Source organism: Ascaphus truei, unplaced genomic scaffold, assembly GCF_040206685.1.
Source record: "Ascaphus truei isolate aAscTru1 unplaced genomic scaffold, aAscTru1.hap1 HAP1_SCAFFOLD_1088, whole genome shotgun sequence".
Taxonomy (NCBI): domain Eukaryota; kingdom Metazoa; phylum Chordata; class Amphibia; order Anura; family Ascaphidae; genus Ascaphus; species Ascaphus truei.
The window spans coordinates 12,501-33,835 of record NW_027453954.1 but is presented as its reverse complement, the minus strand read 5'-3'; the positions used below and the strand labels follow the sequence as shown (position 1 = coordinate 33,835).

The window sequence follows — 21,335 nt, the reverse complement described above, 5'->3', positions numbered from 1 at the left end:
AAACTGGGTGATATCAGTCAGGGATTGTAGAGGGGCTTTAGGGGGCGGTAAATGCCAACAATAAGAACGGCCTTCGAAAAGGGGAGGCAGATTTTGCCAACTAGGATTTCAAAAGAGGATGGGCTTGGGGGGCAATTTAGGAGCATAAATTGTAAGATGTCTGCAATATAAAATAACACCCCTCCTCCTCGCTTTGACCTATCTCTCCTAGAAATGGAGTATCCCTGAATGGCAATATTTGCATCAAGGGTATTATATGGGGTTATTAGACAAAATAACTGGGGCTCTCCCTAAAAGTAGTAAGCACAAATTGCAATACTAATAAATACAATGCAGTTGGACCAAAATAAAACGTAGTGGAAAGAAGATTAAATCATAAATACTGGCCCCTTAACAGTACTGCTGCCCGACCAGGAGAAGATCACCCCTTGATCCTCATGAGGCAATGAAGGTATGGTGTTTACTGTCGGCGCAAGTAATCCAGGACCAATTCAGATGGACAAATATATCAAAATAAATAAAGAACAGCAAAAGTGTAATGAAACTCCCAATGCTTAAGGTAAAATACACATTGAACACACAATGGTGGGAAAGTGGCAATAAGTAAATAAAAATATATACTGTAGTACTCACACGGCCGTGTGTGAGCTTGTTCACATCAGAAGGTCCTTTCAGGGTCAGGGATATGTCCGCTCCTCTCATTCAATCCACCGATTGGGGTCTAGAGATAGTGAGTGGCTGGCGTCTCCCCCTGTCATGGAACACGAACTGCACTTCTGTTTCACCCCCCCCCCCCTTTTTTCCTTGCAGTTCTGCCTGTCAGTTTTATTTTCAGCTGCATGGAGTTTGCACACACATACTGTGCCTGTGTGACATGTAACAATGTTGCATTTCTTGCCTCTGGGCACGAAATCAGTGAGCTGCTACAGCAGCCTCTGAGATCCTCACCAGAATGGGCTAGTCTGCCCCCCCCCCCCCCCTCCTGTTGGTTCAGGATAGTCTGTCCCAAGGCTATTCCTTTTTCCCACACTGCCCCTCACTTCCTTTTCCACCCTGGAGACAGTGAGTACAGCACCCTTCTATGTAATCTCCCTCGGTGAGGTAATTTCTTTTTACCTGTTTCCAACTATAAATCACCACTACATACCATCCACAAGTATCTGTGTTCTGCTGCTTTTCCCAATAAAGTGGAGGAAATATTATAAGACTTGGAGTGATTTAAAAGGGAACTGAGTTAATGCTATCGGGGGCCATTCACACATTACATGTGACCCTGGCTTCAGAATAGTAAAAAGAAGACCGTGTGCCTTGGGGACACACACAGGGGAGCTGCTACCCACAGCCTTTATGCTAAAGAAACAAGCAAGCAGCTTACACAGCAAATAAACAGCAGTCTCTCACCACCACTGTACAAGCATACTGCTCCACATTGCTACACAGAGCCACCAGCCTGATAGCGGGACCGCCAGCTCCGGATACCTCCTCGTTCCTCTGTTTGCGGTGTGCTCCTGTATATGCGTCCGATAGCGGGACCGCCAGCTCCGGATACCTCCTCGTTCCTCTGTTTGCGGTGTGCTCCTGTATATGCGTCTGATAGCGGGACCGCCAGCTCCGGATACCTCCTCGTTCCTCTGTTTGCGGTGTGCTCCTGTATATGCGTCCGATAGCGGGACCGCCAGCTCCGGATACCTCCTCGTTCCTCTGTTTGCGGTGTGCTCCTGTATATGCGTCCGATAGCGGGACCGCCAGCTTCGGATACCTCCTCGTTCCTCTGTTTGCGGTGTGCTCCTGTATATGCGTCTGATAGCGGGACCGCCAGCTCCGGATACCTCCTCGTTCCTCTGTTTGCGGTGTGCTCCTGTATATGCGTCCGATAGCGGGACCGCCAGCTCCGGATACCCCCCCCCAATACATATAAACCCTTACCTTGCTGCTGGTCACAGCGTGCCGGGCCCGGCACTCCCCAAGCTGCAGGCCTCTCCCTCACTCTGTCCCACGCCGAGCGTCTGAGGTCAGCGTGCCGGGCCTGGCACTCCCCAAGCTGCAGGCCTCTCCCTCACTCTGTCCCACGCCGTGCGTCTGAGGTCAGCGTGCCGGGCCCGGCACTCCCCAAGCTGCAGGCCTCTCCCTCACTCTGTCCCACGCCGAGCGTCTGAGGTCAGCGTGCCGGGCCCGGCACTCCCCAAGCTGCAGGCCTCTCCCTCACTCTGTCCCACGCCGAGCGTCTGAGGTCAGCGTGCCGGGCCCGGCACTCCCCAAGCTGCAGGCCTCTCCCTCACTCTGTCCCACGCCGAGCGTCTGAGGTCAGCGCGCCGGGCCCGGCACTCCCCAAGCTGCAGGCCTCTCCCTCACTCTGTCCCACGCCGAGCGTCTGAGGTCAGCGTGCCGGGCCCGGCACTCCCCAAGCTGCAGGCCTCTCCCTCACTCTGTCCCACGCCGAGCGTCTGAGGTCAGCGTGCCGGGCCCGGCACTCCCCAAGCTGCAGGCCTCTCCCTCACTCTGTCCCACGCCGAGCGTCTGAGGTCAGCGTGCCGGGCCCGGCACTCCCCAAGCTGCAGGCCTCTCCCTCACTCTGTCCCACGCCGAGCGTCTGAGGTCAGCGTGCCGGGCCTGGCACTCCCCAAGCTGCAGGCCTCTCCCTAACTCTGTCCCACGCCGAGCGTCTGAGGTCAGTGTGCCGGGCCCGGCACTCCCCAAGCTGCAGGCCTCTCCCTCACTCTGTCCCACGCCGAGCGTCTGAGGTCAGCGTGCCGGGCCCGGCACTCCCCAAGCTGCAGGCCTCTCCCTCACTCTGTCCCACGCCGAGCGTCTGAGGTCAGCGTGCCGGGCCCGGCACTCCCAAAGCTGCAGGCCTCTCCCTCACTCTGTCCCACGCCGAGCGTCTGAGGTCAGCGTGCCGGGCCCGGCACTCCCCAAGCTGCAGGCCTCTCCCTCACTCTGTCCCACGCCGAGCGTCTGAGGTCAGCGTGCCGGGCCCGGCACTCCCCAAGCTGCAGGCCTCTCCCTAACTCTGTCCCACGCCGAGCGTCTGAGGTCAGCGTGCCGGGCCCGGCACTCCCCAAGCTGCAGGCCTCTCCCTCACTCTGTCCCACGCCGAGCGTCTGAGGTCAGCGTGCCGGGCCCGGCACTCCCCAAGCTGCAGGCCTTTCCCTCACTCTGTCCCACGCCGAGCGTCTGAGGTCAGCGTGCCGGGCCCGGCACTCCCCAAGCTGCAGGCCTCTCCCTCACTCTGTCCCACGCCGAGCGTCTGAGGTCAGCGTGCCGGGCCTGGCACTCCCCAAGCTGCAGGCCTTTCCCTCACTCTGTCCCACGCCGAGCGTCTGAGGTCAGCGTGCCGGGCCCGGCACTCCCCAAGCTGCAGGCCTCTCCCTCACTCTGTCCCACGCCGAGTGTCTGAGGTCAGCGTGCCTGGCCCGGCACTCCCCAAGCTGCAGGCCTCTCCCTCACTCTGTCCCATGCCGAGCGTCTGAGGTCTGCGTGCCAGGCCCGGCACTCCCCAAGCTGCAGGCCTCTCCCTCACTCTGTCCCACGCCGAGTGTCTGAGGTCAGCGTGCCTGGCCCGGCACTCCCCAAGCTGCAGGCCTCTCCCTCACTCTGTCCCATGCCGAGCGTCTGAGGTCTGCGTGCCAGGCCCGGCACTCCCCAAGCTGCAGGCCTCTCTCTCACTCTGTCCCACGCCGAGCGTCTGAGGTCAGCGTGCCGAGCCCGGCACTCCCCAAGTTGCAGGCCTTTCCCTCACTCTGTCCCACGCCGAGCGTCTGAGGTCAGCGTGCCGGGCCTGGCACTCCCCAAGCTGCAGGCCTCTCCCTCACTCTGTCCCACGCCGAGCGTCTGAGGTCAGCGTGCCGGCCCGGCACTCCCCAAGCTGCAGGCCTCTCCCTCACTCTGTCCCACGCCGAGCGTCTGAGGTCAGCGTGCCGGGCCCGGCACTCCCCAAGCTGCAGGCCTTTCCCTCACTCTGTCCCACGCCGAGCGTCTGAGGTCAGCGTGCCGGGCCCGGCACTCCCCAAGCTGCAGGCCTTTCCCTCACTCTGTCCCACACCGAGCGTCTAAGGTCAGCGTGCCGGGCCCGGCACACACCAAGCTGCAGGCCTTTCCCTCACTCTGTCCCACGCCGAGCGTCTGAGGTCAGCGTGCCGGGCCCAGCACTCCCCAAGCTGCAGGCCTCTCCCTCACTCTGTCCCACGCCGAGCGTCTGAGGTCAGCACACCGGGCCCGGCACTCCCCAAGCTGCAGGCCTCTCCCTCACTCTGTCCCACGCCGAGCGTCTGAGGTCAGCACGCCGGGCCCGGCACTCCCCAAGCTGCAGGCCTTTCCCTCACTCTGTCCCACGCCAAGCGTCTGAGGTCAGCGTGCCGGGCCCGGCACTCCCCAAGCTGCAGGCCTCTCCCTCACTCTGTCCCACGCCGAGCGTCTGAGGTCAGCGTGCCGGTTCCGGAACTCCCCAAGCTGCAGGCCTTTCCCTCACTCTGTCCCACGCCGAGCGTCTGAGGTCAGCGTGCCGGGCCCGGCACTCCCCAAGCTGCAGGCCTCTCCCTAACTCTGTCCCACGCCGAGCGTCTGAGGTCAGCGTGCTGGGCCCGGCACTCCCCAAGCTGCAGGCCTCTCCCTCACTCTGTCCCACGCCGTGCGTCTGAGGTCAGCGTGCCGGGCCCGGCACTCCCCAAGCTGCAGGCCTCTCCCTCACTCTGTCCCACGCCGAGCGTCTGAGGTCAGCGTGCTGGGCCCGGCACTCCCCAAGCTGCAGGCCTCTCCCTCACTCTGTCCCACGCCGAGCGTCTGAGGTCAGCGTGCCGGGCCCGGCACTCCCCAAGCTGCAGGCCTCTCCCTCACTCTGTCCCACGCCGAGCGTCTGATGTCAGCACGCCGGGCCCGGCACTCCCCAAGCTGCAGGCCTTTCCCTCACTCTGTCCCACGCCGAGCATCTGAGGTCAGCGTGCTGGGCCCGGCACTCCCCAAGCTGCAGGCCTCTCCCTCACTCTGTCCCACGCCGAGCGTCTGAGGTCAGCGTGCCGGGCCCGGCACTCCCCAAGCTGCAGGCCTCTCTCTCACTCTGTCCCACGCCGAGCGTCTGAGGTCAGTGTGCCGGGCCCGGCACTCCCCAAGCTGCAGGCCTCTCCCTCACTCTGTCCCACGAGAGCGTCTGAGGTAAGCGTGCCTGGCCTGGCACTCCCCAAGCTGCAGGCCTTTCCCTCACTCTGTCCCACGCCGAGCGTCTGAGGTCAGCGTGCCGGGCCCGGCACTCCCCAAGCTGCAGGCCTCTCCCTCACTCTGTCCCACGCCGAGCGTCTGAGGTCAGCGTGCCGGGCCCGGCACTCCCCAAGCTGCAGGCCTCTCCCTCACTCTGTCCCACGAGAGCGTCTGAGGTCAGCATGCCGGGCACGGCACTCCCCAAGCTGCAGGCCTCTCCCTCACTCTGTCCCACGCCGAGCGTCTGACGTCCCTATGCTGGCGTCCCACATGCAGGTGCGCCAGAAGCATATCCCAGCTTACTTCCGGTTTGCGCCAACTTCAGAAGCCCCGGCGTGTGCCGACATCCGAGAACCAGGCATGGGACAGTTAGTGAGTAGGGGGGCCACAGCTTGGGGAGAGCCGGGCCCCAGCGGCCATGAGAGGTCGGGCCCAAATTCTTTGTCTGGCTGCCGGGCACCCCCACAGTCACCGGGCCTGGGCACTTGTCCCGTCTGTCCCCCCGTCGGCGGCCCTGCTCTCAGACACATTCCTCACTGATCTTCAGCTAACGTCTCCTCCTCGTTGTGATGTCTCATTGTGACATTGTGTTCTCTCAGACGCACTCCTCATTGATCTCCAGATCACGTCTCCTCGTTGTGCTAAGTCATTGTGACGTTGTGTTCTCTCAGACGCACTCCTCGCTGATCTCCAGATCAGGTCTCCTCGTTGTGCTAAGTCATTGTGACGTTGTGTTCTCTCAGACGCACTCCTCGCTGATCTCCAGATCAGGTCTCCTCGTTGTGCTATGTCATTGTGATGTTGTGTTCTCTCAGATGCACTCCTCACTGATCTCCAGATCACGTCTCCTCATTGTGCTAAGTCATTGTGACGTTGTGTTCTCTCAGATGCACTCCTCACTGATATCCAGATCACGTATCCTCATGGTGCTAAGTCATTGTGACGTTGTGTTCTCTCAGACGCACTCCTCGCTGATCTCCAGATCAGGTCTCCTCGTTGTGCTAAGTCATTGTGACGTTGTGTTCTCTCAGACGCACTCCTCACTGATCTCCAGATCAGGTCTCCTCGTTGTGTTATGTCATTGTGATGTTGTGTTCTCTCAGATGCACTCCTCACTGATCTCCAGATCACGTCTCCTCATGGTGCTAAGTCATTGTGACGTTGTGTTCTCTCAGACGCACTCCTCGCTGATATCCAGCTCACGTCTCCTCCTCGTTGTCCAGTTTTACTGACGGATTCTCATGAAAACCCTGAGACCAGTGAGACACGACCCCCTCCACCAGCCTATGACCCCAAGGTAATGACCCCCTGACACATAACCCCACTGGCAAGGATCTGATCCATCACCAAACAGATGATGAACTCTGACCCATCTTTCTCTTTGTTCTTTCACAGCCAAAGATGTCATCCACGAACCCTGACCCTGTGACTTTTCTGGGGGACAAGGATCATCTGTACAGGTCTACGGCCCTCACATTGTAATCTACCACTCCCAAATTCCGGCACCAGATGTCACCAAGGGTCAACTATGCGGTCGTGGCAGTTGAAGGGGTGTGGCAGAGGAGTAGGGTTATTAGCACACCGCTGTGTAGCTCTGTAGGAGTTTACATAGCGTTGGATATTTACATGACTGGGCTCAGTCTCTCAGACCTGCTCAGGGTGCTGGGTCGGTGCAGGCTGGGCTCAGTCTCTCATACCTGCTCAGGGTGCTGGGTGCAGGCTGGGTTCAGTCTCTCATACCTGCTCAGGGTGCTGGGTGCAGGCTGGGCTCAGTCTCTCATACCTGCTCAGGGTGCTGGGTGCAGGCTGGGCTCAGTCTCTCAGACCTGCTCAGGGTGCTGGGTGCAGGCTGGGCTCAGTCTCTCAGACCTGCTCAGGGTGCTGGGTCGGTGCAGGCTGGGCTCAGTCTCTCAGACCTGCTCAGGGTGCTGGGTCGGTGCAGGCTGGGCTCAGTCTCTCAGACCTGCTCAGGGTGCTGGGTCGGTGCAGGCTGGGCTCAGTCTCTCATACCTGCTCAGGGTGCTGGGTGCAGGCTGGGCTCAGTCTCTCAGACCTGCTCAGGGTGCTGGGTCGGTGCAGGCTGGGCTCAGTCTCTCAGACCTGCTCAGGGTGCTGGGTGCAGGCTTAGCTCAGTCTCTCAGACCTGCTCATGGTGCTGGGTGGGTGCAGGCTGGGCTCAGTCTCTCAGACCTGCTCAGGGTGCTGGGTGCAGGCTGGGCTCAGTCTCTCAGACCTGCTCAGGGTGCTGGGTGCAGGCTGGGCTCAGTCTCTCAGACCTGCTCAGGGTGCTGGGTGCAGGCTGGGCTCAGTCTCTCAGACCTGCTCAGGGTGCTGGGTGCAGGTCTGGGCTCAGTCTCTCAGACCTGCTCAGGGTGCTGGGTGCAGGCTGGGCTCAGTCTCTCATACCTGCTCAGGGTGCTGGGTGCAGGCTGGGCTCAGTCTCTCAGACCTGCTCAGGGTGCTGGGTGCAGGCTTAGCTCAGTCTCTTAGACTTTCTCAGGGTGCTGGGTGCAGGCTGGGCTCAGTCTCTCAGACCTGCTCAGGGTGCTGGGTGCAGGCTGGGCTCAGTCTCTCAGACCTGCTCAGGGTGCTGGGTGCAGGCTGGGCTCAGTCTCTCAGACCTGCTCATGGTGCTGGGTGCAGGCTGGGCTCAGTCTCTCAGACCTGCTCAGGGCGCTGGGTGCAGGCTGGGCTCAGTCTCAGACCTGGTCAGGGTGCTGGGTCGGTGCAGGCTGGGCTCAGTCTCTCAGACCTGCTCAGGGTGCTGGGTGCAGGCTGGGCTCAGTCTCAGACCTGGTCAGGGTGCTGGGTGCAGGCTGGGCTCAGTCTCTCAGACCTGCTCAGGGTGCTGGGTGCAGGCTGGGCTCAGTCTCAGACCAGGTCAGGGTGCTGGGTGCAGGCTGGGCTCAGTCTCTCATACCTGCTCAGGGTGCTGGGTGCAGGCTGGGCTCAGTCTCTCAGACCTGCTCAGGGTGCTGGGTCAGTGCAGGCTGGGCTCAGTCTCTCAGACCTGCTCAGGGTGCTGGGTGCAGGCTGGGCTCAGTCTCTCAGACCTGGTCAGGGTGCTGGGTCAGTGCAGGCTGGGCTCAGTCTCTCAGACCTGGTCAGGGTGCTGGGTGCAGGCTGGGCTCAGTCTCTCAGACCTGCTCAGGGTGCTGGGTCGGTGCAGGCTGGTATCCCTCACTCCTACGCTGGGGAGGTACTTATGCTTCTTCCCCGGATATCCCTCACTCCTACGCTGGGGAGGTACTTATGCTTCTTCCCCTGGTATCCCTCACTCCTACGCTGGGGAGGTACTTATGCTTCTTCCCCGGGTATCCCTCACTCCTACGCTGGGGAGGTACTTATGCTTCTTCCCCGGGTATCCCTCACTCCTACGCTGGGGAGGTACTTATGCTTCTTCCCCGGGTACCCCTCACTCCTACGCTGAGGAGGTACTTATGCTTGTTCCCCGGGTACCCCTCACTCCTACGCTGGGGAGGTACTTATGCTTCTTCCCCGGGTATCCCTCACTCCTACGCTGGGGAGGTACTTATGCTTCTTCCCCGGGTATCCCTCACTCCTACGCTGGGGAGGTACTTATGCTTCTTCCCCGGGTATCTCTTACTCCTACGCTGGGGAGGTAATTATGCTTCTTCCCCGGGTATCCCTCACTCCTACGCTGGGAAGGTACTTATGCTTCTTCCCCGGGTACACCTCACTCCTACGCTGGGGAGGTACTTATGCTTCTTCCCGGGGTATCCCTCACTCCTACGCTGGGGAGGTACTTATGCTTCTTCCCCGGGTACCCCTCACTCCTACACTGGGGAGGTACTTATGCTTCTTCCCCGGGTACCCCTCACTCCTACGCTGGGGAGGTACTTATGCTTCTTCCCCGGGTATCCCTCACTCCTACGCTGGGGAGGTACTTATGCTTCTTTCCCGGGTATCCCTCACTCCTACGCTGGGGAGGTACTTATGCTTCTTCCCCGGGTATCCCTCACTCCTACGCTGGGGAGGTAATTATGCTTCTTCCCCGGGTATCCCTCACTCCTACGCTGGGGAGGTACTTATGCTTCTTCCCCGGGTACACCTCACTCCTACGCTGGGGAGGTACTTATGCTTCTTCCCGGGGTATCCCTCACTCCTACGCTGGGGAGGTACTTATGCTTCTTCCCCGGGTACCCCTCACTCCTACACTGGGGAGGTACTTATGCTTCTTCCCCGGGTACCCCTCACTCCTACGCTGGGGAGGTACTTATGCTTCTTCCCCTGGTACCCCTCACTCCTACGCTGGGGAGGTACTTATGCTTCTTCCCCGGGTATCCCTCACTCCTGCGCTGGGGAGGTACTTATGCTTCTTCCCCGGGTACCCCTCACTCCTACGCTGGGGAGGTACTTATGCTTCTTCCCCGGGTATCCCTCACTCCTACACTGGGGAGGTACTTATGCTTCTTCCCCGGGTACCCCTCACTCCTACGCTGGGGAGGTACTTATGCTTCTTCCCCGGGTATCCCTCACTCCTACGCTGGGGAGGTACTTATGCTTCTTCCCCGGGTACACCTCACTCCTACGCTGGGGAGGTACTTATGCTTCTTCCCGGGGTATCCCTCACTCCTACGCTGGGGAGGTACTTATGCTTCTTCCCCGGGTACCCCTCACTCCTACACTGGGGAGGTACTTATGCTTCTTCCCCGGGTACCCCTCACTCCTACGCTGGGGAGGTACTTATGCTTCTTCCCCTGGTACCCCTCACTCCTACGCTGGGGAGGTACTTATGCTTCTTCCCCGGGTATCCCTCACTCCTGCGCTGGGGAGGTACTTATGCTTCTTCCCCGGGTACCCCTCACTCCTACGCTGGGGAGGTACTTATGCTTCTTCCCCGGGTATCCCTCACTCCTACACTGGGGAGGTACTTATGCTTCTTCCCCGGGTACCCCTCACTCCTACGCTGAGGAGGTACTTATGCTTGTTCCCCGGGTACCCCTCACTCCTACACTGGGGAGGTACTTATGCTTCTTCCCCGGGTACCCCTCACTCCTACGCTGGGGAGGTACTTATGCTTCTTCCCCGGGTATCCCTCACTCCTACGCTGGGGAGGTACTTATGCTTCTTCCCCGGGTATCCCTCACTCCTACGCTGGGGAGGTACTTATGCTTCTTCCCCGGGTACCCCTCACTCCTACGCTTGGGAGGTACTTATGCTTCTTCCCCGGGTACCCCTCACTCCTACGCTGGGGAGGTACTTATGCTTCTTCCCCGGGTATCCCTCACTCCTATGCTGGGGAGGTACTTATGCTTCTTCCCCGGGTACCCCTCACTCCTACGCTGAGGAGGTACTTATGCTTGTTCCCCGGGTACCCCTCACTCCTACACTGGGGAGGTACTTATGCGTCTTCCCCGGGTACCCCTCACTCCTACGCTGGGGAGGTACTTATGCTTCTTCCCCGGGTATCCCTCACTCCTACGCTGGGGAGGTACTTATGCTTCTTCCCCGGGTATCCCTCACTCCTACGCTGGGGAGGTACTTATGCTTCTTCCCCGGGTACCCCTCACTCCTACGCTGGGGAGGTACTTATGCTTCTTCCCCGGGTACCCCTCACTCCTACGCTGGGGAGGTACTTATGCTTCTTCCCCGGGTATCCCTCACTCCTATGCTGGGGAGGTACTTATGCTTCTTCCCCGGGTACCCCTCACTCCTACACTGGGGAGGTACTTATTCTTCTTCCCCTGGTACCCCTCACTCCTACGCTGGGGAGGTACTTATGCTTGTTCCCCGGGTATCCCACACTCCTATGCTGGGGAGGTACTTATGCTTCTTCCCCGGGTACCCCTCACTTCTATGCTGGGGAGGTACTTATGCTTCTTCCCCGGGTATCCCTCACTCCTACGCTGGGGAGGTACTTATGCTTCTTCCCCGGGTATCCCTCACTCCTACGCTGGGGAGGTACTTATGCTTCTTCCCCGGGTACCCCGCACTCCTACGCTGGGGAGGTACTTATGCTTCTTCCCTGTGTATCCCTCACTCCTATGCTGGGGAGGTACTTATGCTTGTTCCTCGGGTACCCCTCACTCCTACGCTGGGGAGGTACTTATGCTTGTTCCCCGGGTATCCTACACTCCTACGCTGGGGAGGTACTTATGCTTCTTCCCCGGGTACCCCTCACTCCTATGCTGGGGAGGTACTTATGCTTCTTCCCCGGGTATCCCTCACTCCTACGCTGGGGAGGTACTTATGCTTCTTCCCCGGGTACCCCTCACTCCTACGCTGGGGAGGTACTTATGCTTCTTCCCCGGGTACCCCTCACTCCTACGCTGGGGAGGTACTTATGCTTCTTCCCCGGGTATCCCTCACTCCTATGCTGGGGAGGTACTTATGCTTCTTCCCCGGGTATCCCTCACTCCTACGCTGGGGAGGTACTTATGCTTCTTCCCCGGGTATCCCTCACTCCTACGCTGGGGAGGTACTTATGCTTCTTCCCCGGGTACCCCTCACTCCTATGCTGGGGAGGTACTTATGCTTCTTCCCCGGGTACCCCACACTCCTATGCTGGGGAGGTACTTATGCTTCTTCCCCTGGTACCCCTCACTCCTACGCTGGGAAGGTATTTATGCTTCTACCCCGGGTACCCCTCACTCCTACGCTGGGGAGGTACTTATGCTTCTTCCCCAGGTACCCCGCACTCCTACGCTGGGGAGGTACTTATGCTTCTTCCCCAGGTACCCCTCACTCCTACGCTGGGGAGGTACTTATGTTTCTTCCCCGGGTACCCCTCACTCCTACGCTGGGGAGGTACTTATGCTTCTTCCCCTGGTACCCCTCACTCCTATGCTGGGGAGGTACTTATGCTTCTTCCCCTGGTACCCCTCACTCCTACGCTGGGGAGGTACTTATGCTTCTTCCCCTGGTACCCCTAACTCCTACGCTGGGGAGGTACTTATGCTTCTTCCCCGGGTACCCCTCACTCCTACGCTGGGGAGGTACTTATGCTTCTTCCCCGGGTATCCCTCACTCCTACGCTGGGGAGGTACTTATGCTTCTTCCCCGTGTATCCCTCACTCCTACGCTGGGGAGGTACTTATGCTTCTTCCCCGGGTATCCCTCACTCCTACGCTGGGGAGGTACTTATGCTTCTTCCCCGGGTACCCCTCACTCCTACGCTGGGGAGTTACTTATGCTTCTTCCCCTGATACCCCTCACTCCTACGCTGGGGAGGTACTTATGCTTCTTCCCCGGGTATCCCTCACTCCTACGCTGGGGAGGTACTTATGCTTCTTCCCCGGGTATCCCTCACCCCTACACTGGGGAGGTACTTATGCTTCTTCCCCGGGTATCCCTCACTCACACGCTCCTCTCCCTGCTGAGCACACGCTCCTCTTCCTGCTGAGCACATGCTCCTCTTCCTGCTGAGCACACGCTCCTCTTCCTGCTGAGCACACACTCCTCTTCCTGCTGAGCACACACTCCTTCCTCTACCTGCTGAGCACACACTCCTCTCCCTGCTGTGCACTTGCTCCCAGGGAAACTCCCTGCTGAGCACACACTCCTCTCCCTGCTGAGCACACACTCCTCTTCCTTCTGAGCACACACTCCTCTCCCTGCTGAGCACACACTCCTCTTCCTGCTGAGCACACACTCCTCTCCCTGCTGAGCACACACTCCTCTCCCTGCTGAGCACACACTCCTTTCCCTGCTGAGCACACACTCCTCTCCCTGCTGAGCACACACTCCTCTTCCTGCTGAGCACACACTCCTCTTCCTGCTGAGCACACACTCCTCTTCCTGCTGAGCACACACTCCTCTCCCTGCTGAGCACACACTCCTCTCCCTGCTGAGCATACACTCCTCTCCCTGCTGTGCACACACTCCTCTCCCTGCTGTGCACACACTGCTCTCCCTGCTGTGCACACACTCCTCTCCCTGCTGTGCACACACTCCTCTCCAAGCTGAGCACACACTCCTCTCCCTGCTGAGCACACACTCCTCTCCCTGCTGAGCACACACTCCTCTCCCTGCTGAGCACACACTTCTCTCCCTGCTTAGCACATGCTCCTCTCCCTGCTGAGCACACGCTCTTTTCCCTGCTGAGCACACGCTCTTTTCCCTGCTGAGCACACGCTCCTCTCCCTGCTGAGCACACGCTCTTTTCCCTGCTGAGCACACGCTCCTCTCCCTGCTGAGCACACGCTCCTCTCCCTGCTGAGTACACGCTCCTCTCCCTGCTGAGCGCACGCTCCTCTCCCTGCTGAGCACACACTCCTCTTCCTGCTGAGCACACACTCCTCTCCCTGCTGAGCACACACTCCTCTCCCTGCTGAGCACACGCTCCTCTCCCTGCTGAGCACACACTCCTCTCCCTGCTGAGCACACACTCCTCTCCCTGCTGAGCACACACTCCTCTCCCTGCTGAGCACACACTCCTTTCCCTGCTGAGCACACACTCCTCTCCCTGCTGAGCACACACTCCTCTCCCTGCTGAGCACACACTTCTCTCCCTGCTTAGCACATGCTCCTCTCCCTGCTGAGCACACGCTCTTTTCCCTGCTGAGCACACGCTCCTCTCCCTGCTGAGCACACGCTCTTTTCCCTGCTGAGCACATGCTCCTCTCCCTGCTGAGCACACGCTCCTCTCCCTGCTGAGTACACGCTCCTCTCCCTGCTGAGCACACGCTCCTCTCCCTGCTGAGCACACACTCCTCTTCCTGCTGAGCACACACTCCTCTCCCTGCTGAGCACACACTCCTCTTCCTGCTGAGCACACGCTCCTCTCCCTGCTGAGCACACGCTCCTCTCCCTGCTGAGCACACACTCCTCTCCCTGCTGAGCACACACTCCTCTCCCTGCTGAGCACACACTCCTCTCCCTGCTGAACACCCTCTCCTCTCCCTGCTGAGCACACACTCATCTCCCTGCTGAGCACACACTCCTCTCCCTGCTGAGCACACGCTCCTCTCCCTGCTGAGCACACACTCCTCTACCTGCTGAGCACACACTCCTGTCCCTGCTGAGCACATGCTCCCGGGGAAACTCCCTGCTGAGCACACACTCCTCTTCCTGCTGAGCACACACTCCTCTCCCTGCTGAGCACACACTCCTCTCCCTGCTGAGCACACACTCCTCTCCCTGCTGAGCCCATGCTCCCGGGGAAACTCCCTGCTGAGCACACACTCCTCTCCCTGCTGAGCACACACTCCTCTCCCTGCTGAGCACACGCTCCTCTCCCTGCTGAGCACACGCTCCTCTCCCTGCTGAGCACACACTCCTCTTCCTGCTGAGCACACACTCCTCTACCTGCTGAGCACACACTCCTGTCCCTGCTGAGCACATGCTCCCGGGGAAACTCTCTGCTGAGCACACACTCCTCTTCCTGCTTAGCACACACTCCTCTCCCTGCTGAGCACACACTCCTCTCCCTGCTGAGCACACACTCCTCTCCCTGCTGAGCACACACTCCTCTCCCTGCTGAGCACACACTCCTCTTCCTGCTGAGCACATGCTCCCGGGGAAACTCCCTGCTGAGCACACACTCCTCTCCCTGCTGAGCACACACTCCTCTCCCTGCTGAGCACACACTCCTCTTCCTGCTTAGCACACACTCCTCTTCCTGCTTAGCACACACTCCTCTCCCTGCTTAGCACACACACCTCTCCCTGCTGAGCACACACTCCTCTCCCTGCTGAGCACACACTCCTCTCCCTGTTGAGCACATACTCCTCTCCCTGCTGAGCACACACTCCTCTCCCTGTTGAGCACACACTCCTCTCCCTGCTGAGCACATGCTCACTCCTCTTCCCGAATTAGAACAATCTTGGGCCACTAATATAGGCGCTAACTATATAGAGCACGTTCCTCAACTGAAAACAAATGGTGACACGACATCTTTAATACATTAATCCAGGGGTGCGCAAACTTTTGCAAATGCGCCCCCCCCCCTGCTGCCCCCGGTGCTCGCGACCCCTTTACCTCTGTTTCCGGCATCAAATGACGCAGTGGGGCCGTGGCGACGCGTCAACAGCCGCCTGAATCTCGGTAAGTAATAGGTGGCAGGGTCATGATCCCCCGGCATTTAATTAAAATGTTGTGGACCGCAGGATCCCTGCAACCACCGCGTCCCCCAGTTTGCGCACCCATGCATTAATCTATACACTTAAACATATTTGCAGGATTTACAGTGAGGTCCTCTTCAGAACTCCAATGAACCTGCTTCTAGAACAGTGGATGGATCTATATATAACCTTCGGTCTCCCTATAGTGACATCACTGGCCACAGGACATACTGGGGAGTGGCTATCCTTTCTCTATAGTCATTCTACAGTACATCACATGATAGTGGAGGGGAGTAACCAGAGTGATCCCACACAGTTATCCCATTATGGCTATTAACCACATACATTAATAATTGGTGCCCAGAGGGAGGCTACATATGTTTGGTATTTTTGTTGTGGGTAGGGTTGCCAGGTTGCTTGTCCAAAAATAATTGTGAAGGGTACAATGCACGCGAGAAAAGTTTGTGCGGGAGTATGTGTGGGAGTATTTGTGCGGGAGTATGTGTGGGAGTATTTGTGCGGGAGTATGCTTGACTGCTAAAACTCTGACTCAGGCCCTCATTCTCTCCCGTCTTGATTACTGTAACCTCCTGCTGTCCGGCCTTCCTGCCTCTCACCTGTCTCCCCTACAATCTATCCTAAACGCTACTGCCAGAATCACTCTACTCTTTCCTAGATCTGTCTCAGCATCTCCCCTCATGAAATCCCTCTCCTGGCTTCCGATCAAATCCCGCATCTCACACTCCATTCTTCTCCTCACTTTTAAAGCTTTACACTCTTCTGCCCCTCCTTACATCTCAGCCCTAATTTCTCGCTATGCACCATCCCGACTCTTGCGTTCTGCTCAATGATGTCTTCTCTCTACCCCCTTTTGTATCTAAATCCCTCTCCTTCCTTAAACCCTTCTCACTGACTGCCCCACACCTCTGGAATGCCCTTCCCCTCAATACCCGACTAGCACCCTCTCTATCCACCTTTAAAACCCACCTGCTTAAGAAAGCATATGAGTAGCCCTTGTAGACGCTCTTACCAGAACGCCCTCCTACTGTCTCTGTACGTTCTTCCTACCAACCAATTAGATTGTAAGCTCTTCGGAGCAGGGACTCCTTTTCCTAAATGTTACTTTTAAGTCTGAAGCACTTCTTCCCTTTGTGTTATTTATATCTTATTATTTATATGATTGTAACTATTACTGCTATGAAGCGCTATGTACATTAATGGCGCTATAAAAATAAAAACATACATACATAAAGGACCTGACTGTTACGTCTTTTTGTCTGAATTTCACTCCAAGTATTCACCATTTTGCAAAAATGTATATTCTGTTTTGTAAAGACTCTGGGAAGGAGTTTTGGGAGGGGGGGAGGGAGTCCCCTTCCAAGGATTTTTTTTAGGAAATTATGCAAATTGGTGCAGATTGGTGCACGCTTGGAGTGAAATTTAGAACAAATGACGTCATTCATAAATAACTGACCTGCAGTCATACTGTACATGGCGAGCAATACTGATCTTACTGCTCCGCCCACAAATTCCAAGATTGTTGCACCCCTCATCCTCTCTCTCTCTCCCCTTATCCTCTTGACCTCCCACCCCCTTGTCCTCTCACCCCCTCATCCTCTTTCATCCCCCCTCCCTTCATCTTCTCTCATCCCCCCTTCTTCCTCTTAACCCCCTCCCTTCATTCTCTCACCCCCCCTCCCTTCACCCTCTCTCTCCCCTCCTCCCTTCATCCTCTCTCATCCCCCCTCCCTTCATCTTCTCTCATCCCCTCTTCATCCTCTCTCATCCCCCCTTCATCCTCTCTCATCCCCCCATCCCTTCATCCTCTCCTCCCCCCTCCCTTCATTCTCTCATCCCCCCTCCCTTCAATCTCTCTCACCCCCCTTCTTCCTCTCACCCCCTCCTTTCATCCTCTCTCGTCCCCCCTCCCTTCATCCTCTCTCGTTCCCCCTCCCTTCATCCTCTTTCGTCCCCCCTCCCTTCATCCTCTTTCGTCCCCCCTCCCTTCATCCTCTTTCATTCCCCCTCCCTTCATCCTCTTTCATTCCCCCTCCCTTCATCCTCTCTCGTTCCCCCTCCCTTCATCCTTTCTCGTCCCCCCTCCCTTCATCCTCTTTCGTCCCCCCTCCCTTCATCCTCTTTCATTCCCCCTCCCTTCATCCTCTCTCGTTCCCCCTCCCTTCATCCTCTCTCGTTCACCCTCCCTTCATCCTTTCTTGTCCCCCCTCCCTTCATCCTCTCTCGGACCCCCTCCCTTCATCCTCTCTCATTCTGCCTCCCTTCATCCTCTCACCCCCCTTCTTCCTCTCACCCCCCCTCTCTTCATCCTCTCTCGTCCCCCCTCCCTTCATCCTCTCTCGTTCCCCCTCCCCTTCATCCTCTCTCGTCCCCCCTCCCTTCATCCTCTCTCGTCCCCCCTCCCTTCATCCTCTCTCGTTCCCCCTCCCTTCTTCCTCTCACCCCCTTCTTCCTCTCACCCCCCCTCTCTTCATCTTCTCTCATCCCCCTCCCTTCATCTTCTATCACCCCCCCTTCATCCTTTCTCACCCCCCTTCATTCTCTCACCGCCCTCCCTTCATCCTCTCTCATCCCCCTCCCTTCATCTTCTCTCATCCCCCCTCCCTGTTATTATCACCCCTAAAGGACAGCCAGAGAAAACACCCACACACATACACCCACACCCACACACACACACATACACCCACACACACCCACACACCCACCCACACCCACACCCACACATACACCCACACACACACACATACACCCACACCCACACACACACATACACCCACACACACCCACACACCCACCCACACCCACACCCACACATACACCCACACACACACACATTACACCCACACACACCCACACACACATACACCCACACACACCCACACACCCACCCACACCCACACCCACACATACACCCACACACACACACATACACCCACACACACATACACCCACACACACACACACACACCCACACCAGGAAAAACAGAACAGATAGATAGAGGACACAGGACACACATACACACATGACACACACACACACACACACACACGACACAGCACACAGGACACACACATAGGACACAAACACCTCCCCCCCCCCACAGGACACACACCTCCCCCCTCCCTTCCCCCCCAAACACACACACACAGGACACACACAGTCCCCCCACACACTCCCCCCCCCACACAGGAAACACACAGGACATACACAGGACATACACAGGGGACACACAGGACAGACACACACACACTGGACACACACACAGTGACTTGTCCCCGCACACATACATGTTCCCCCCCCCCGCACACATACATGTCCCATCCCCCCTGCACACATACATGTCCTGTCCCCCGCACACATACATGTCCCATCCCCCCTGCACACATACATGTCCCATCCCCCCGCAAACATACATGTCCCGTTCCCCCGCAAACATACATGTCTGTTCCCCCCGCACACATACATATCCTTTCCCCCCAGCACACAATCATGTCCGGTCCCCCCCTGCACACATAATGTCCCCCTCACACACACATACAGGACACACACATGACAGACACACATACATACACAGTGACTTGTCCCCGCACACATACATGTCCCTCCTGCACACATACATGTCCCACCCCGCACACATACATGTCCCATCCCACCCCGCACACATACATGTCCCATCCCACCCCGCACACATACATGTCCCATCCCACCCCGCACACATACATGTCCCATCCCACCCCGCACACATAGATGTCCCATCCCCCCTGCACACATACATTTCCCCCCGCACATATACATGTCCCCCCTGCACACATACATGTCCCCAACTGCACACATACGTGTGTCCCCTGCACACACATGTGCCCCCTCCCCGCACACATACGTGTCCCATCCCCCCGCACACATACATGTCCCCCCTGCACACATACATGTCCCATCATCCCGCACACATACATATCCCCCCGCATGAATACACGTCCCCCCACACACATGCATGTCGTCGTCCCCACACACATACATGTGTCCCCACCGCACACATAGATGTCCCATCCCCCCTGCACACATACATATCCCGCCCTGCACACATATGTGTCCCATCCTGCACACATACATGTCCCCCATCACATATATGTCCCGTCGCCCCCGCACACATACATGTCCCGTCACCCCGCACACATACATGTCCCATCGCCCCCGCACACGTACATGTCCCGTTCCCGTCCCCCCCATGCACACATACATGTCCTGTCCCCCCGCACACATACATGTCCTGTCGCCCCCGCACACATACATGTCCCATCGCCCCCGCACACGTACATGTCCCGTTCCCGTCCCCCCATGCACACATACATGTCCTGTCCCCCCCGCACACATACATGTCCTGTCGCCCCCGCACACATACATGTCCCGTCGCCCCGCACACATACATGTCCCATCGCCCCGCACACGTACATGTCTTGTCCCCCCTGCACACATACATGTCCTGTCCCCCCCACACATATACATGTCACGTTGCCATCGCACACATACATGTCCCGTCGCCCCCCGCACACATACATGTCCCGTCGCCCCCGCACACATACATATCGTCGTCGTCCGCACACATAGATGTCGTCGTCGTCCGCACACATACATGTCGCCCATCCCCCGCCCGCACACATGCATGTCGTCGTCCACCACACACATACATGTCCCGCCCTGCACACATAGATGTCCCATCCCCCCTGCACACATACATGTCCCGCCCTGCACACATACATGTCCCCCCTGCACACATACATTTCCCCAACTGCAAACATACGTGTCCCCCCGCACACAGGTGCCCCCTCCCTGCACACATACATGTCCCGTTCCCCTCCCCCCACGCACATACATGTCCCATCCCCCCGCACACATACATGTCCCGTTCCTGTCCCGTCCCCCCCCCGCACACATACATGTCCGATATTATCTCTCATTCTTTACCGGACAGAGTAACCAAATACCGTCAGTCCGTTCAATGCCGGACACCTGGCAGCCTTAGGTGGGAAGCAGAGAGTCGGGGGTCAGGCATCTCTCTGCTTGTCCGAGTATTAGGCCCGGGCCATAGAGGGTTGAGGAGAGCGGAGGCGCGCTAACGCTGAGGCTCGCCTGCTTCAGTCAGCGCGATTGCACGGACTTGCAGGCGAGCCAGCGTGCGCGAAGGGATCCAGGGGGAGGTGGTTGGAGGCGGGGCAGTGACGTCGCTGGGCCAATCGCCCGCGACGCAGAGACGTCAATGTCACGGCGCTGACGTCACGGCGCCGTGACGTTGACGCTGCTTAAGGCTGTTTGGATGTTTTCAGCCGACAGCGCGCTGAAAAACAGCTTGGCGCTCGGCTGAAAACTCCAAAGCCTGAGGACGCCTGCGGACGCTCGCGTGAGCCCCCTCTCAAGGCATCCTCATTGAGGATGCAGGGGCTCAGCACGGAGCGTCCGCAGCCTTAGGGTTATCTGTGTACCCCACTCACTTGTGTGTCAATCCATGCAGCAGGATTCAGAAGGTATAGGGCTGGGGGGAGGCCTGTGATTTCAATAGGGCCTCTGCGCCTAGAACGTGCGGCCATGTGAACTAGGCCTCACAATACTGTATGTAACATGTTAGGCCTCACAATACTGTATGTAACATGTTAGGCCTCACAATACTGTATGTAACATGTTAGGCCTCACAATACTGTATGTAACATGTTAGGCCTCACAATACTGTATGTAACATGTTAGGCCTCACAATACTGTATGTAACATGTTAGGCCTCACAATACTGTATGTAACATGTTAGGCCTCACAATACTGTATGTAACATGTTAGGCCTCACAATACTGTATGTAATGTTAGGATCACAATACAGTATGTAACATGTTAGGATCACAATACTGTATGTAACATGTTAGGCCTCACAATACTGTATGTAACATGTTAGGATCACAATACTGTATGTAACATGTTAGGATCACAATACTGTATGTAACATGTTAGGCCTCACAATACTGTATGTAACATGTTAGGCCTCACAATACTGTATGTAACATGTTAGGCCTCACAATACTGTATGTAACATGTTAGGCCTCACAATACTGTATGTAACA

General features: G+C 57.7%; 1 protein-coding gene across 1 annotated transcript in view; it reads left to right on the top strand.

Moving 5' to 3' along the window:
* LOC142475187 (transforming growth factor beta-1-induced transcript 1 protein-like) overlaps positions 1-21,335 on the top strand; it is a 61,589-nt gene that overhangs the window by 36,334 nt on the left and 3,920 nt on the right. Inside the window, exons 4-5 of the mRNA XM_075581160.1 lie at positions 6,366-6,487; positions 6,586-6,650. Of these exons, the coding sequence (XP_075437275.1) occupies positions 6,366-6,487; positions 6,586-6,650 (187 nt within the window). The remainder of the gene's footprint in view (positions 1-6,365; positions 6,488-6,585; positions 6,651-21,335) is intronic.